Here is a 19,055-nt window from a genome sequence, read left to right on the forward strand (position 1 = left end):
CAGACCCCAGAAGCTCAGGGACAAACAGGTCAACCCAGCCTGGTGGTAGCCCCAACCTTCCCATGGTCAGGACAGTCAGCAGAAAATCGGGACTGAGAAACAGGACGACTTACAGAGATGGTAAACAGGGAGTTATCGAAGGACATGTCTGCAACAGAAAGAGAAGACCAGGATGGGGGCCGGTTCAGATTTCCTGCTCACCGCCCTCCCCAGGCCCTCCCCACAAGCCCACAGGCCCCAAGCCAACCATGAGGAAGGGCGTAAGGTCCATCACCCCTCATCCTCTTTGCCCCCTTCCAGCCCATTCTACAGGGTGAACTGCACACAGCTACAAATTGAACTGTGTCCCTCTACGGCTTAGAACCCTCCCTCAGGGACCTCTGGCTGCCCTCCGGGAAAATGGTGCCTCATCTCCACTCCCACTTTCCAGAACACCTATTTTTGTGATTTTTAAAAAAATTTATTTATTTATTTTTGGCTGTGTTGGGTCTCCGTTGCTGCACATGGGCTTTCTCTAGTTGCGGCGAGCTGGGGGCTGCTCTTCGTTGTGGTGTGCGAGCTTCTCATGGCGGTGGCTTCTCTTGTTGAGGAGCATGGACTCTGGGCGTGGGCTTCAGTAGTTGTGGCGTGCAGGCTTAGTTGCTCCGTGGCATGTGGGACCTTTGCGGACTAGGGGTCGAACCCGTGTCCCCTGCATTGGCAGGTGGATTCTTAACCACTGCGCCACCAGGGAAGTCCCTGAAATTAATTTTTATAGAGATTAAATGAAGTCACAAATGGATTAGAAAATCACTCTCCTTCTGGTGTTTATAATACTTTGCTTGGAATGTACACTGTATTAACATGGAGTAAAAAGCAGGCATTCGCACTTCAATAAAATTGAAACAAACTTAATAGTTTGGTGACTAGGATCTGGAAAATATTTTTTAAAGCATTTTTATTAAGACAGATATTCCCATCTTAAGAAGGTGTAGCTTATTTTCTGTTTCTTTAAGGTCTGGTTCTTTTTTTTAGGCCCTTTGTTGATACATAGAATTAAAAATGACATTTTGGTTTGGGCAAATGCACTTGGATCAGCTTTACATTGATGAGTGTTTATTGGAGACTGTTACTGAGGATTTCCTTCACACTAAATGTTGGTTCTTATGCCTAGGATAATGTTGTTTGTCTGTCTCCAAAACTGGCACAAAGCCTGGGAAACATGAACCAGATTTGTGTGTGTATTCGAGTAACCAGCGTCATCCATCTCATAGATCCAAATACCCTACAAGGTAAGTTTTCGAAACTATTTGCCTTGACGGTTCTGTCCAGCAAGCAGTAATAATTTGTTAATGTTGTTAATTTTATCAAGCATTCTTAGTAACATTGTTTTAAAAAACTACTGTACAGTGGTTAAAATTTTTACCGTACAGCGTTTTTAAAATACTGGAATTTTTAAAGCTTTTAATAAGTTATCCTTCTATTTTTTTGTTTGAAGGAAGATTTCTGGGAACTTTTAAATTTTTATTAGTTGTATTCCATTTAGAGTATAATTGCTTTACAATGGTGTGTTAGTTTCTGCTTTATAACAAAGTGAATCAGCTATACATACACATATATCCCCATGTCTCCTCCCTCTTGCGTCTCCCTCACACCCTCCTTATCCCACCCCTCTGTGTGGTCACAAAGCACCGAGCTGATCTCCCTGTGCTATGCAGCTGCTTCCCACTAGCTATCTCTTTTACATTTGGTAGTGTATATATGTCCATGCCACTCTCTCATTTCGTCCCAGCTTACCCTTCCCCCTCCCCGTGTCCTCAAGTCCATTCTCTATGTCTGCATCTTTATTCCTGTCCTGCTCCTAGGTTCTTCAGGACCATTTTTTTTTTTTTTGATTCCATATATATGTGTTAGCATACGGTGTTTGTTTTTCTCTTTCTGACTTACTTCACTCTGTATGACAGTCTAGGTCCATCTACCTCACTACAAATAACTCAATTTTGGTTTTTTTTATGGCTGAGTAATATTCCATTGTATATATGTGCCACATCTTCTTTATCCATTCATCTGTCGATGGACACTAAGGTTGCTTCCATGTCCTGGCTATTGTAAATAGAGCTGCAGTGAACATTGTGGTACATGACTCTTTCTGAATTATGGTTTTCTCAGGGTATATGCCCAGTAGTGGGATTGCTCGGTCGTATGGTAGTTGTATTTTTAATTTTTTAAGGAACCTCCATACTGTTCTCCATAGTGGCTATGTCAATTTACATTCCCACCAACAGTGCAAGAGGGTTCCCTTTTCTCCACACCCTCTCCAGCATTTATTGTTGGTTCTTATGCCTACGATAATAGATTTTTTGTTGATGGCCATTCTGACCGGTGTGAGGTGATACCTCATTGTAGTTTTGATTAGCATTTCTCTAATGATTAGTGATGTTGAGCATCCTTTCATGTGTTTGTTGGCAATCTGTATATCTTCTTTGGAGAAATGTCTGTTTAGGTCTTCTGCCCATTTTTGGATTGGGTTGTTTGTTTTTTTTGATATTGAGCTGCATGAGCTGCTTGTATATTTTGGAGATTCATCCTTTGTCAGTTGCTTCGTTGGCAAATACTTTCTCCCATTCTGAGGGTTGTCTTTTTCCTTTGCTGTGCAAAAGCTTTTAAGTTTCATTAGGTCCCATTTGTTCATTTTTATTTTTATTTCCATTTCTCTAGGAGGTGAGTCAAAAAGGATCTTGCTATGATTAATGTCATAGAATGTTCTGCCTGTGTTTTCCTCTAAGTTTTATAGTGTCTGGCCTTACATTTAGGTCTTTAATCCATTTTGAGTTTATTTTTGTGTATGGTGTTAGGGAGCATTCTAATTTCCTTCTTTTACATGTAGCTGTCCAGTTTTCCCAGCACCACTTATTGAAGAGGCTGTCTTTTCTCCATTGTATATTCTTGCCTCCTTTATCAAAGATAAGGTGACCATATATGTGTGGGTTTATCTCTGGGCTTTCTATCCTGTTCCATTGATCTATATTTCTGTTTTTCTGCCAGTACCACACTGTCTTGATTACTGTATCTGTGTAGTATAGTCTGAAGTCCAGGAGCCGTATTCCTCCAGTTCCGTTTTTCTTTCTCAAGATTGCTTTGGCTATTCAGGGTCTTTTGTGTTTCCATACAAATTGTGAAATTTTTTGTTCTAGTTCTGTGAAAAATGCCATTGGTAGTTTGATAGGGATTGCATTGAATCTGTAGATTGCTTTGGGTAGTAGAGTCATTTTCACAGTGTTGTGTCTTCCAGTCCAAGAACATGGTATAACTCTCCATCTGTTTGTATCATCTTTAATTGCTTTCATCAGTGTCTTACAGTTTGCTGCATACAGGTCTTTTGTCTCCTTAGTAGATTTATTCCTAGGTATTTTATCCTTTTTGTTGCAGTGATAAATGGGAGTGTTTCCTTAGTTTGTCTTTCAGATTTTTCACCATTAGTGTATAGGAATGCAAGAGATTTCTGTGCATTAATTTTATATCCTGCTACTTTACCAAATTCATTGATTAGCTCTAGTACTTTCCTGGTAGCATCTTTAGGATTCTCTATGTATAGTATCATGTCATCTGCAAACAGTGACAGTTTTACTTGTTCTTTTCCGATTTGGATTCCTTTTATTTCTTTTTCTTCTCTGATTGCTGTGGCTAACACTTCCAAAACTATGTTGAATAATAGTGGTAAGAGTGGGCAACCTTGTCTTGTTCCTGATCTTAGTGTAAATGGTTTCAGTTTTTCACCGTTGAGAACGATGTTGGCTGTGGGTTTGTCATATACGGCCTTTGTTACATTCGGGTAAGTTCCCTCTATGCCTACTTTCTGGAGAGTTTTTATCATAAATGGGTGTTGAATTTCGTCAAAAGCCATTTCTGCATCTATTGAGATGATCATATGGTTTTTATCCTTCAGTTTGTTAATATGGTATATCACATTGATTGATTTGTGTATATTGAAGAATCCTTGCATTCCTGGGATAAACCCCACTTGATCATGGTGTATGATCCTTTTAAGTGCTGTTGGATTCTGTTTGCTAGTATTTTGTTCAGGATTTTTGCATCTATGTTTATCAGTGATATTGGCCTGTAGTTTTCTTTTTTTGTGATATCTTTCTCTGGTTTTGGTATCGGTGATGGTGGCCTCATAGAATGAGTTTGGGAGTGTTCCTCCCTCTGCAATATTTTGGAAGAGTTTGAGAAGGATAGGTGTTAGGTCTTCTCTAAATGTCTGATAGAATTCGCCTATGAAGCCATGTGGTCCTGGGCTTTTGTTTGTTGGAAGATTTTTAATCACAGTTTCAATTTCAGTGCTTGTGATTGGTCTGTTTATATTTTCTATTTCTTCCTGGTTCAGTCTTGGAAGGTTGTGCTTTTCTAAGAATTTGTCCATTTCTTCCAGGTTGTCCATTTTATTGGCATATAGTTGCTTATAGTAATCTCTCATGATCCTTTGTATTTCTGCAGTGTCAGTTGTTACTTCTCCTTTTTCATTTCTAGTTCTATTGATTTGAGTCTTCTCTCTTTTTTTCTTGATGAGTCTGGCTAATGGTTTATCAATTTTGTTTATCTTCTCAAAGAACCAGCTTTTAGTTTCATTGATGTTTGCTATCGTTTCCTTCATTTCTTTTTCATTTATTTCTGATCTGATCTTTATGATTTCTTTCCTTCTAACATGGGATTTTTTTTGTTCTTCTTTCTCTAATTGCTTTAGGTGTAAGGTTAGGTTGTTTATTTGAGATGTTTCTTTCTTAAGGTAGGATTGTATTACTGTAAACTTCCGTCTTAGAACTGCTTTTGCTGCATCCCATAGGTTTTGGGTGGTCGTGTCTTCATTGTCATTTGTTTCTAGGTATTTTTTCATTTCCTCTTTGATTTCTTCAGTGATCTCTTGGTTATTAAGTAGTGTATTGTTTAGCCTCCATGTGTTTCTATTTTTTACAGATTTTTTCCTGTAATTGACATCTAGTCTCATAACGTTGTGGTTGGAAAAGATACTTGATATGATTTCAATTTTCTTAAATTTACCAAGGCTTGGTTTGTGACCCAAGATATGATCTATCCTGGAGAATGTTCCATGAACACTTGAGAAGAAAGTGTATTCTGTTGTTTTTGGATGGAATGTCCTATAAATATCAATTAAGTCCATCCTGTTTAATGTATCATTTAAAGCTTGTGTTTCCTTATTTATTTTCATTTTGGATGATCTGTCCATTGGTGAAAGTGAGGTGTTAAAGTCCCCTACCATGATTGTGTTACTGTCAGTTTCCCCTTTTATGGCTGTTAACATTTGCCTTATGTATTGAGGTGCTCCTATGTTGGGTGCATAAATATTTACAATTGTTATATCTTCTTCTTGGATCGATCCCTTGATCATTATGTAGTGTCCTTCTTTGTCTCTTGTAATAGTGTTTATTTTGCAGTCTATTTTGTCTGATATGAGAATTGCTACTCCAGCTTTCTTTTGATTTCCATTTGCATGGAATATCTTTTTTCATCCCCTCACTTTCAGTCTGTATGTGTCCCTAGGTCTGAAGTGGGTCTCTTGTAGACAGCATATATACGGGTCTTGTTTTTGTATCCATTCAGCCGGTGTATGTCTTTTGGTTGGAGCATTTAATCCGTTTACATTTAAGGTAATTATTGATATGTATGTTCCTATTCCCATTTTCTTAATTGTTTCGGGTTTGTTATTGTAGGTCTTTTCCTTCTCTTGTGTTTCCTGTGCAGAGAAGTTCCGTAGCATTTGTTGTAAAGCTGGTTTGGTGGTGCTGAATTCTCTTTTAGCTTTTGCTTGTCTGTAAAGGTTTTAATTTCTCCATCAAATCTGAGATCCTTGCTGGGTATAGTAATCTTGGTTGTAGGTTTTTCCGTTTCATCACTTTAAATATGTCCTGCCACTCCCTTCTGGCTTGCAGAGTTTCTGCTGAAAGATCAGCTATTTACCTTATGAGGATTCTGTATGTTATTTGTTGTTTTTCCCTTGGTGCTTTTAATATTTTTTCTTTGTATTTAATTTTTGATAGTTTGATTAATATGTGTCTTGGAGTCTCTCTCCTTGGATTTATCCTGTATGGGACCCTCCTTGGATTTGTCCTGTATGGGACCTTCCTGGACTGGGTTGACTATTTCTTTTCCCATATTAGGGAAGTTTTCAACTATAATCTCTTCAAATATTTTCTCAGTCCCTTTCTTTTTCTCTTCTTCTTCTGGGACCCCTATAATTCGAATGTTGGTGCATTTAATGTTGTCTCAGAGGTCTCTGAGCCTGTCCTCAATTCTTTTCATTCTTTTTTCTTTATTCTACTCTGCAGTAGTTATTTCCACTGTTTTATCTTCCAGGTCACTTATCTGTTCTTATGCCTCAGTTTTTCTGCTATTGATTCCTTCGAGAGAATTTTTAATTTCATTTATTGTGTTGTTCATCATTGTTTGTTTGCTCTTTAGTTCTTCTAGGTCTGTGTTAAACATTTCTTGTATTTTCTCCATTCTCTTTCCAAGATTTTGGATCATCTTTACTATCATTACTCTAAACTTTTTTTTCAGGTAGACTGCCTATTTCCTCTTCATTTGTTAGGTCTGGTGGGTTTTTACCTTGCTCCTTCATCTGCTGTGTGTTACTCTGTCTTCTCGTTTTGCTAACTTACTGTGTTTGGGGTCTCCTTTTCGCAAGCTGCAGGTTCGTAGTTCCCGTTGTTTTTGGTGTCTTCCCCCAGTGGCTAAGGTTGGTCCAGTGGGTTGTGTAGGCTTCCTGGTGGAGGGCACTGGTGCCTGTGTTCTGGCGGATGAAGCTGGATATTGTCCAGGGCAGTACTGCGTCTGGGATGTGTTTTGGGGTGCCTGTTACCTTATTACGATTTTAGGCAGCCTCTCTGCTAATGGGTGGGGTTGTGTTCCTGTCTTGCTAGTTGTTTGGCATAGGGTGTCCAGCACTGTAGCTTGCTGGTCGTTGAGTCGAGCTGGGTCTTAGCGTTGAGATGGAGATCTCTGGGAGAGTTTTCGCTGTTTGATATCACGTGGAGTCGGGAGGTTTCTGGTGGACCAATGTCCTGAACTTGGCTCTCCCACCTCAGAGTCATAGACCTGACACCCGGCCGGGGCACCAATACCCTGTCAGCCACGTGGCTTCTGGGGCCGCCAGTGTAGGTGAAAGTATAGGTGGAGTCTGAGTATCTGAAATCCACCTCATGGGTTGCTGCTGCTGAAACCCTGGAAGCGGGCTCGGACACTCTGGGCATTCACCTGGGACTGCATTTGATGGCTTTTGAAATACTTCAGTTCTTTTGTTCTTTAATGCTCTTTGTGTATTCTTAGTTGCAGATATTGATGGCAACACTTTTTGGAGTCATCCTTTCAATAGTTTATGCCATCCCAAACAGCTAGAGGAGTTTATTGTTATGGAATGCAGCATAGTCCGAGATCTAAAACGCAATGCAGGTGCTGGAATGATATCAAAAAAGGTAAGTTCCATCCTGCTTACCTCTCCCTAGCCCCCAACTTATTGTTTTAGTGTCCCTCTCTCTTTTTTTTGTTTCTTTGTTTTTTAAATTTGTTTGTAATTCCAAAATGTGGTTCCAAAGAAGCTAACAGCACATTCAGTTAAAAATGCATTCTGTGTTTGTATGCCATTTGCTTTTAACGTGTGGTCATTGTGGTGAAAACTATCAGACTTACACTATCTAGTAAGTTAACTTTTTCTCTTTAATATTGGAAAAATTAAAAAAATACTATTATGTAAAAGCATTTCCTTTCCTTTTGTACAGAAGGACCAAATGACAAGCTTAACCCTCTCTTGCTTTTTAAAAAATTTCAAACATTTTGAATTAAATATATATATCATCAGTAAATACTGAATACTTCAATAATCATCTCTAAAACATAGAAACATTTTCTGTATAATCAAAGTACTATCATACATATAAACTGCATAGTTTGCCAGATTTCCTTATTTGTCCAAAAGTGCCTTTTATGGTTTGTTCAAACCAGTGTCTAGTTGGGGACTGTATATTGAATGTGAATATTGTACCTCTTAAATATTTAATAACAGCCCCCCCCCCCTTTTTTCTTCTAATTCATTTTTTTATGATACCAACTTCCTAATGCAACTAAAGCATTTATTTATCTTGTGGATCTAGTCTTATTGTTTCCTCATGATGTCATTTAACTTGCTTTGTAATCTCTTATAGTTCCTTTAAACTGGAAAATGGATCTAAAGTCTTATTTAAGTTTAGGTTAATTTTTTTTTTTTGGCAGAACATTTCAGAGGTGATGCTATGTACCTTTTATGATATATCAAGAGGCAAGTAATGTTTGACTGTTTATCTGATAGCCAGGTCTCTCCATTGTAATTTATGAATTTTGCTACTACCCTGCCTCCCTTCTTCCTTCCTCCCTCCCTTCCTCCCTCCCTCCCTCCCTCCCTCTCTCTCAGATCGCCTCAAATGTAGCCAGTAGGAGCCCCTTCAGAATAGTTTCTATTTCCTTCAAAAAAATTTTTTTTAATGACTTACTTTTTTTAGAGCACTTTTAGGTTCACAGCAAAATTAAGAGGAGGTAAAAGATTTCCTGTATACTCCTTGCCTCCACACATGCATAGCCTCTGCCATTATCAAATGCCCTTCTCCTGCCAAAAGAGTGGTACATTTGTTACAATTGACGAATCTACATCGACACAGTGTAATCACCCAATGTCCATATTGTACATTAGGATTCCCTCTTGGTATTGTACTTTCTATGGGTTTGGACAAATGTATAGTGACATGTATCCATCACTGTGGTATCATGCCGGATATTTTCACTGCCCTTAAAATCCTCCGTGCTCTGCCTGTTCATCCTTCCCTCACTCCTAACCCCTGGCAATCACTGATTTTTTTTTTTTTTTTTGATACCGTCTGTATAGTTTTGCTTTTTCCAGAGTGTCATATAATTGGACTCATACAGTCTTTTCATATTGGCTTCTTTCACTTAGTAACGTGCATTTAAATTTTCTCCATGTATTTTCACAGCTTAATAGCTCTTTTTTTTTAAGTGCCAAATAACATTGTTTTGATGTGCCACAGTTTACTCATTCACCGACTGAAGAACATATTGGCTGCTTCCAAGTTTTGGCAGTTATCAATAAAGTTGCTATAAACATTCTTTTGCATGTTTTTGTGTGGACATGGGTTTTCAGCTTCTTTGTGTAAATACCAAGCAGCATGTTTGTTGGATCATTTGGTAAGAGTATGTTCAGTTTTGTAAGAAACTGCCAAACTGTCTTCCATAGTGGTGGCATCATCTTGCATTCCCACCAATAATGTGTGAGAGTTCCTGTTGCTCCACATCCTCACCAACATTTGATGTCAGGATTTTGGATTTGTCAGTGTTTAGGGCCTTCCTAATAGGTATATAGTAGTATCTCATTGTCATTTTAATTTGTATTTCCCTGATGACACATGATGAGGAGTATTTTCTCATGCTTATTTGCCATCTGTATGTCTGTTTCGGTGAGGTGTCTGTTAAGGTCTTTGCCCCATTTTTTAATCAGGTTGTTTTCTTATTTTTGAGTTTTAAGAGTTATTTGTATATTTTGGTTAAAAGTCGTTTGTCAGATATGTTTTTTGCAAATATTTTCTCCCAGTGTGGTTTATCATCTTATTCTCTTGACATTGTCTTTCATAGAGCAGAAGTTTCTAATTTTAATGAAGTCCAGGTTATCAACTGTTCTTTCATGGATCCTGCCTTTGTTACTGTATTGAAAAAGTCATTGCCAAACCCACGTTCAGCTAGATTTTCTCCTTTGTTATCTTCTAGGAGTTTTATAGTTGTGTGTTGTACACTTAGGTCTATGATCCATTTTGAGTTAATTTTTGTGAAGGGTGTGAGGTTTGTGTCCAGATTGACTTTTTTTGTGTGTGTGTGTGTCAATGTCCAGTTATTCTAGCACCATTAGTTGAAAAGACTGTCTTTGTTCCATTGTATTGCCTTTGCTCCCTTGTCAAAGATCAGTTGACTGTATTTATTTGGGTATATTTCTGGGCTCTCTTATTTTGTTCCATTGATGTATAATATTTGTTTATTCTTTTGTCAGTACCACACTGTCATGATTACTGTAGCATTATAGTAAGTCTTCAAGTTGGGTAGTGTCAGTCCTACAACTTTGTTCTTCTCCTTCAAAATTGTGTTGACTGTTCAGAATCTCTTGTCTCGGTATAACTTTAAAAGCAGTTGTCGATAGGCACAGACTATCTTATTGGAATTTTTTTTTAATTGAAACATAGTTGACATACAACTGTATGTTATTTTCAGGTGTACTACACAAGTGATTTGATATTTTCATGCATTATGAAATGATCACCCTGATAAGTCTAGTTACCATCTGTCCCCATACAAAGTTATTACAGTATTACTGACCATATTCCTTATGCTGTAATTATGCCTCTGTGGCTAAACTTGTTGGGATTTTGATTGGAATTGCATGAATCTGTAGGTCAGGTTGGGCAGAACTTACATCTTGACAATATTGAGTTTTCCTGTCTGTGAACATGGAACATCTCTCTGTTTTAGTTCTTTGATTTTGTTCATCAGAGTTTTGTAGTTTTCCTCATACAGATCTTATACATATTTGGTTAGATTTACACCTAAGTATTTCATTTTTGTAGGGGTGCTAATGTAAACGGTACTTTTAAAATTCAAATTCCACTTTTTTATGTTGGTATATAGGAAAGTGACTTTCGTTTATAACCTTGTATCCTATAACCTTGCTATATTCTGGGAGCTCTTTGGTCCGTTTAAATTTTCTATGTAGATGACCATGTCATCTGCAAAGATAAGTTTATTTTTTCCTTTCCAATTTATTTACCTTTCATTTCCTTTTCTTATCTTTTGTATTAGCTAGGGTTTCCAGTAGGATATTGAAAATGAGTAGTGAGAGGGGACATTCTTGCCTTGTACCTGATCTTAGTGGGAAAGCTGCAAGTTTCTCACCATTAAGTATAATGTTAGGTTTAAGGTTTTTTTTTTTTTAATAGATATTCTTTATCAGGTGGAGAAGTTCCCCTCTATTTCTAGTTTACTGAGAGGCTTTTTTTTTTTTTTTATCATGAATGGGTGTTGGATTTTGTCAAATGCTTTTTCTTTATTGATATCATCATGTGATTTTTTTTCCTTTTTAACCTGTTGATATGATTGATGGGCTACATTAATTTGATTTTCACATGTTGAACCAGCCTTGCATACATGGGTTAAATCCCACTTGGTAATGGTGTACAGTTCTTTTATGTTTTGTTGAGGATTTTTGAATCTGTGTTCATGAGAGATTGGTCTGTAGATTACTTTCCTTGTAATGTCTTTGTCTGGTATTGGTTTTAAGGTAATGTTGACCTTGTAAATGAGTTAGGAAGTATTCCCTCTGTTTCTGCCTTCTGGAAAAGATTCTAGAGGACTGGTATAATTTCTACCTTAAATGTTTGTTAGAATTCACCAGTGAATCCATCAGGGCCTGGTGCTTTCTATTTTACTAATTATTGACTCAATTTCCTTAATAGATATAGGTCTATTCCTTTGTCCTTTTGACATGACTTTCCTAGTCTTTGAAAGCATCCTTACTTTGTGGGACAACACCACAACATTTAGGTGTTCCAAAATCACATTGTGTAATTCCTACCCCATATCTGAAATCAGGTGTTTCTTCAAGGATGTAAGTCTGATTTCTTCTACTATAAAATAGTATTTAGAGGCCCCCCCAAACTGTATACTAACAGTGCTCATTTCTATTGAGGTAATATTGTGTCTTGAGACAAAAAAAACTTCCGATAACTTGAGAAAATCAATGGGAATGGAAGAATTACTTTTCATATTTTTCTTTAAAATAGAAAATTTAATAATATGATTAAGAAAAAACGTTTAGGGCTTCCGTGGTGGTGCAGTGGTTAAGAATCCGCCTGCCAATGCAGGGGACACGGGTTCGAGCCCTGGCCTGGGAAGATCCCACATGCTGTGGAGCAACTGAGCCTGCGATCTAGAGCCTGTGCTCTGCAACAAGAGAAGCCAAGACAATGAGAAGCCCGCGCACCGCAACGAAGAGTAGCCCCCGCTTGCCTCAACTAGAGAAAGCCCATGAGCAGCAACAAAGACTCAATACAGCCAAAAATAAAAACAAATTAATAAATAAATTTATTTAAAAAAAAAAAAGAACAAACATTTATTATTTAAGCACCACCACTTCCCCTCAGGCATATATAAAACTTTCTTTGCTTTCAAAATATGCATTTAGCTAGAATTTAGTGTTTCCCTGGTAATTCGATTTTTTTTTCCAGTTTTTTCCTAAATCTGGCACCTGTCTGTTATTTCAGTTTCTTCCTCTCTCTCTACCTCTTCTTTTCACCTCTTTGAGATTCCTTAATTCTATCTATAATTCTTAGTATTTTGCTCTTGATCCCATTTTACTTGGTTCTGTTTTTGTTAGTAAAAGGTATTGGCATGTGCTATACTTCATTCAGCCGGGAAGTTTGAAATGTCAGTTAAAATTGCTTGTAAAATTCCATGTTGGAAAGGGACTTTAATGGTTTTCTGCTTTAAAAGTTCAAACTTGAGATGATGTTTCCATGGTAAATAGTTTAAAAAAAAGTTACACGTCAAAATAGTAGACATTCAAAAAACTGATGAAGATTTGGGTTCTGTTGTGGTAGTGGTGCTGCTGGGATTGCTAGATTATTTTCTCTGAAGCCTGTTTTTTTTTAACCTTATGTGTAAAACAAGGGGTTGCTTAAGATATTTTCTGGATTTAAGACTCCCCTACTTTTTTAGTTATTCTTTTTGCTCAGTCTGTGTTGGCCCATCTCCCTGTGAGAACATTTCTTTTGAAAATTCTACATATGTGTCTGTTTTTAGGTGACAATGTTAATGTTTTATAAAAGCCTTGAATAAAATCGTAACAAAAATATTTATTTTATGAATTACTTATGAGTCTTTTTCTGTACTCATAATTTAGTAATTTGTTAATTTTGACAGTGTTTCAGAGATCTGGAAAATAAAACAATTTCTGTCTTTAAAATGAAAATCGGAAAACCAAAATCAACATTGTATCTAACTTTTCTATGAGATGCTTTTTAAGTTATGCCTAGATTATTGAAGAGTTCATTTTCTTTCCTGTTAAGCATACCCTCGGGGAAGTCTGGGTACAGAAAACATCTGAAATGAATACAGATAAACAGTATTTTTGTCGCACTCATTTGGGACATCTTCTAAATCCTGGAGACCTGGTGTTGGGGTTTGTATTATTTTATAGTATTTTAAACTGCCGACTAGCGTTGCAGAGTTTCTCTGGGAGCCAGCAAAGCTATCTAAAATAAAGTTGTTTATCCTAAAAAGAATTTAAGAGTTCTTAGGAGCCATATAGCTCACTTTATTATTGATAACTAAATGAAATTATTGATTGGACAGAAGCCCATAGTTATTCCATTTTGGCCATCATCTTAGAGTCATTTATTACAAGATTTTGAGTAATTGAGCCCTGAAGTAGTATGATCAGATTATGTTTGTAGTTCTTTGAGGGAACAGGTAGTTTTTTATTATGCATATGCTGTTGTTAAAATATTTCACTTTTAAAATATGGCAGCTATACATGTAAGGGGTCTTTTTAGCCATAGGATAGTCCATTCTGATGCAGAGCTTATAAGCATGCCTTAAACATTATTTTTGCTCTTAGGGTTTCAGTTCCTTTTACTAGAGAATGAGGGGTGTTTTGTTTTTGTTGTCTATAAACTGAATGGAACCATGTAACTGAATCCTAATGTTAGACTGATATATAAGTCTGTTTTGCTTCTTTTACAAGAGTATAGTAAGGTGGACAATAATGGATGACATGTGAAACTGAGAGATAGAGTGCATTATTTTCTTTACCAGGATCTGTAGAAGCCTGTTCACTGTATAGTACACTGCAAAACTTCTAAAGTGGGAAAGCGTATTAAATGTTTTATCTTAGGAGGAACTGTTAGGTGATCATCTATAAAATAAAAAGTTACATGGAAAGAGTAAGTGTTTAGTCATTAAGTGTTTCATTGTTTTCATTTCAGGTTTGATTTGGCCAACTGTAACTTAAATGATGAGCATGCCAACAAAATGAAATCAGATAGAGTCCCAGATGTGGTAAGGCTTTAGATTTTCCTCTTTTTCATGTGTTGGAGACGATTGATGTAACTCTTATGGGTAAGATGCATGAGTTCACATTTTTGAAAGTAATCAATTTAGAGGTTTCTTTTGAAATTGCAGTTAAGGTATAATAGCAAAACCTTCATTTAAGATAATTCTTAGTGGATAATATCCAAGATTTATTGAGTTTTTTGGTTGCTCTTATAATCAAATTTTCATTCTGTCAGAATGCTTGATAGTATCTGTAGAGTAAAAATAAATTTGCAGCTAAAAATGATGACCTTTAGAATTTATTCCTGTTCATTCTTTTAGGCTCAGCTTATTTCATGTGTTGTTAAGAAGGCATTTAGAGTTAAAACCATCATTCAGGTTTGAATATAATTGTAGTTGAAAGTAATCTTCACAGTGTTAAGTCTTAGAGAAAGAATGTTACTTCTGAAAAAAATCTGTTAAATTCTAACATGAGTTTATCAGAATCCTGAGCAACAGTGAATGTGAAATGTGAAAAGACCCTATCTCCTGTTTCCTTAACTTAATCTTTTAAAATAAACATTGATCTCTTTAGCTGTGGGCAAAAATAAAGTCATGGTATAAGAAGGGCTCCCCTCCTCACCACCCAGTTGTGCTTTTATTAATTAATAAATTAGGAAATAGAAGCATGGTTTCAGTGTAAGTCTAAATAGGTATTTTTCAAAAAGGTCATAAGAGAAGATCAAAATGGTCTTACATAGATTTTATATTATAAAGTTATTTTCATTTATTCCACACTTTATTAAATTGTTCTAGGATATACAGTTGTGAAAATATATATATAATTCTATAAGTGCTTATTAGTAGGAATGAAAGGGAGAAAACATGTCTGCCTGTGATAATGTTTCAGAATGATTTATGTGAATGGTAGCTGAAAACTGAACTTTGGTATAAAGGAAGAAAAAAAACCACCAGAAACATGAAATTTTTGGTATAAAAAATTTTAATTTTCAGTCACTGGAAAATTTCAGTTAGTGAATTTTAACAGTTATACAAATAATGGCTAAATGCATTCTCATAAAATATTAAGTACATTAATAAAAATGTTAAAAGTTCTCTTGACACCACTTCTTGATCCCTACTCCTTTCCCTTAAGGTATAACCACTGTCATTAGTTTGGTGTCTTCCTGGCATTCCCATAAGCTTTCATTTTAAAAATTTTGTTGGATTTTGAGGTCCTGTTACCTAGTTCCCATTTTTTTGTAACTTTGCAAATATTTCTCTTACTTTTAGGTGTTAATCAAGAAGAGCTATGACCGTACCAAACGTCAGCGTCGTAGAAACTGGAAACTGAAAGAGCTTGCAAGAGATAGAGAAAACATGGATACAGATGATGAAAGGTCCCACTTTCTTTATATTTTATATGTTGTCTCAAAGGAAATCCTTATGATAAATCTTTATGGTTTTTTTTATCATAAAGAAATAGTCACCACACACTTGCTCCTTGCACTCAATATTAATTTTCTGTTCTTATCAATATGTTGTTTGGATCAGTATGAACAGATGTAATGACATTTAACACAGATTTAGTTATTATTTCCTGGGTTATGACCTGACAATTGCAGTGTTATTGATGATTCATTTGAAAATATAATGAGCAGTTACCTTGTGGATGTCAGAAATAGCAAATGAGTACTTATGATTTAGTATAAAAAGAAAATAGCACATTGATATCAAATATGCTGTTTTTCAAACGACTTAAGGAGAAATGAAGATACTGTGTTCTAGAAAAGTTTATTGGATGATTGGAAAAGTGGCTTTAATGATGACATTAATGACACTGATGTATAAAAAAATGAAAAGTTTAAATAAAGTTGTGTCATGAAATGTGAGTGGGAAACAGCAATATTTCTAAAATATAGTCTCATAATTTAAAATACGTATATATAAGTATATAATGTTAAATAGATATTGTAAGTACATATTTGACTATTTCATCTATAGTCTTAAAGTGTGTGTATTGCAACTTGGCCATACATTTTTTTGGGGGGAGGGTAAAGTATGAAGGGGTCTTCTTACTGTCTTACATTTAATGTCACCTATATTCAGGTGTGTATTTTTTTTAATAATGTGATTTTGAAAGAAAAGAATTTTTAAAAACCTGTCAGTATTTAATTAACATCCATATTTGACCTTCATTTACTATTTTTAAAGATTTTAATACTTGGAACACACTTACAATGCTGAAAATGAAGAAAACATTAACTTCATACTTTCTTGGTAAAGGTGAAATACCTTAAATGTTTCTTTACCCTTCTATAGGCAATACCAAGATTTCCTTGAAGATCTTGAAGAAGATGAGGCAATTAGAAAAAATGTGAACATTTATAGAGGTTGGTGAATTAGGAGTATTTGATTTAAGTTGTAGCTTCTGTAAATAAATATATTAACCCAGTATGAGTATTTTGGTATCTTAAACTCTGATTCCATAAATGACTTTTTTTTTTGTTTTTTTTTTTTTGTTTTTTTTTTTTAAAGTTTTTTTTTTTTTTTTTAAAGGATTTTCTTTTATTTATTTATTTATTTATTTGTTTATTATTTTTGTCTGTATTGGGTCTTCGGTTCGTGCGAGGGCTTTCTCCAGTTGCGGCAAGCGGGGGCCACTCTTCATCGCGGTGCGGGGACCGCTCTTCATCGCGGTGCGCGGGCCTTTCTCTATCGCGGCCCCTCCCGTTGCGGGGCACAGGCTCCAGACGCGCAGGCTCAGCAATTGTGGCTCACGGGCCCAGTTGCTCCGTGGCATGTGGGATCTTCCCAGACCAGGGCTCGAACCCGTGTCCCCTGCATTAGCAGGCAGATTCTCAACCACTGCGCCACCAGGGAAGCCCCCATAAATGACTTTTATCATGTGTTTTTAAAACTACTCTAAACATTTACCCACCCACCCCCAAAAAAATCCCAAACTTGCACAACAGTAAAACTTATTAAAATGTTGTTTACTGTACCACATTTGATACCATTTGCATCCTAGCATGATCCCTCAATGTGCTGACCCCTATACAAGTGGATAGTTATTCATACATTTATGCAAGTTCAGTCATTCAATGCATATTTAAATGCCTGCTCTAGATACGATATAAGTGCTGTGGATATAATATGGTTAAATAATAGTAATGCTGCTGGGCGCAGGTATTTGCATATTTCCATAGTTGTATTTATTTGAAACCCTCTTTGTATTTTTTCTTAGATTCAACCATTCCTGTGGCAGGTGACACAGATGATGAAGGAGCACCTCGAATTAGTCTGGCTGAGATGCTTGAAGACCTTCACATTTCCCCAGATGCTACTGGTGAAGAAGGTGAATCGATGATGACATAATGAGATCATGTTGTAGGTGGTTTCCACATCCGTAGGCTCAGGATGTTGGACAAAATAATTTTTACTGTCTATTCTGTCTGTGCCTTCATATTGAGAGAAGAGAAATTTAGTCTTAAACCTGAATAAATATGACTATTTTGATTGTTCACTTGAAGCACTGATAAAGGTTGATGGCTTTGAAGTTTTAGATTAAAAAATGCAGAATGTAATTATTACTGATATTTAGGCCATTTTAACGTATGGAATTTTATTGGCTTGCTTTTTTATCAGACACTAGTATTTTCACATACTATAGCTCTGGGTTTAAAAGCTCACAAGTTGTGATTCCTTGGAGGTTACCTAAATCCTCAAGCAGAAAACAAGCTTTCACATCCTTTTTATATTGATTGCTTTAGTAGAAGAGCATATGAAGAATCATTTTTAATAAGAACTTGCCACGCACTTAGTCCACTTTAGATCATTTTTATGTCCTTGGGATAGAAAACTTGGGGTTCAGTTTATCGTTGGACATTCAGTAGGAAAGCTGTCTTTTTTATTTGTAATATTTACATCTTCAAAAGCTGTTAAGCTGGGGATTATCTTAATTTTCATTGCAGAAGAAAGTATATTTAAAATATTTGTAGATTTGTAGCAAACAGTATTTAAAGGTTAAATAACAATTTGTACCTTTGTTGTTTTGGCTTGTGCCAGCAACTTAGTGAAGTAGCTGCTTATGTCATAAAAATGTCTTCCTATCACTTCATGGATTTTGCTTTTAAAATTTTGGTTTACAAATTGAGAAGGAATTCCCTCTTTATAAGTTTCTATCACTGAACACATCACTTTCAAAAAGAGTATTAGAATCCAGCATATAGTTGATGAAATAATGAAAATGATCTTCATGCTTTATAAAAGCACGAATCAGATTTGAATGAGGAATGCCTTCCACATCCTTGAAGGAAAAGCATTGGCTTGGGTTTTAAAGTGTTCTGAAAATGAAGTATTAAGATCCTACTTCTATAAGCAAGATCAGACTTACTAAGCGCTAATTCATAAATTCTATATATACCACTATATAAGGAAATTGAGTAAGTGCTAAATGGAACATTTTCCTTTTTTTAAGATCAGACTCCATAATTCTGAAGTTTTGAATAAAGGCCTGTGCTTTCTAAAGTGGCTTCTGTCTGCATATTTAAAGTTTTTACCTGTGGTCTGTGTTACCTCCTCTATGTCAAGACTTTAAAAAGCATGAAAATAAAAACGTTTTCCCCCTTTTTTGTGTCCTTGAAGTGATTATGTGGGTGTCATATTTAAATTTCATGCAGGTTTCTGAAGTAGAATTAATGTTATTTAAGTACTTGTCATATGACTTTCCCACTGAAAAATGTAATTTCTCACTCACCTTATTTAGTCTTACCTGTTTTCATGTTGTGTCTTTATGAGTAATGAAATCTGTTGGTTGAAAGAAGGCTGTGACAAGATGAGGGAATATAGCTAAAAGAAAAGCTGTTAGCCAAGAGTGCGCACAGTTATATAGCCTTGATAAATCTACCATTTTAGAGGATAATTTCCAGGCTTATGTCCCAGAG

General features: G+C 36.0%; 1 protein-coding gene across 2 annotated transcripts in view; it reads left to right on the forward strand.

Moving 5' to 3' along the window:
* Positions 1-18,740, forward strand: part of NMD3 (NMD3 ribosome export adaptor) — a 130,497-nt gene extending 111,757 nt beyond the window's left edge. For both annotated transcript variants that reach the window (XM_057545248.1, XM_057545249.1), the window contains exons 10-16: positions 1,154-1,271; positions 7,324-7,469; positions 13,146-13,258; positions 14,064-14,136; positions 15,403-15,509; positions 16,432-16,502; positions 17,357-18,740. In XM_057545248.1, coding sequence (XP_057401231.1) covers positions 1,154-1,271; positions 7,324-7,469; positions 13,146-13,258; positions 14,064-14,136; positions 15,403-15,509; positions 16,432-16,502; positions 17,357-17,487 — 759 coding nt within the window. In that variant the 3' untranslated portion in view covers positions 17,488-18,740. The remainder of the gene's footprint in view (positions 1-1,153; positions 1,272-7,323; positions 7,470-13,145; positions 13,259-14,063; positions 14,137-15,402; positions 15,510-16,431; positions 16,503-17,356) is intronic.
* The last annotated feature ends 315 nt before the right edge of the window (positions 18,741-19,055 follow it).

Source organism: Balaenoptera acutorostrata, chromosome 4, assembly GCF_949987535.1.
Source record: "Balaenoptera acutorostrata chromosome 4, mBalAcu1.1, whole genome shotgun sequence".
NCBI classification, from domain to species: domain Eukaryota; kingdom Metazoa; phylum Chordata; class Mammalia; order Artiodactyla; family Balaenopteridae; genus Balaenoptera; species Balaenoptera acutorostrata.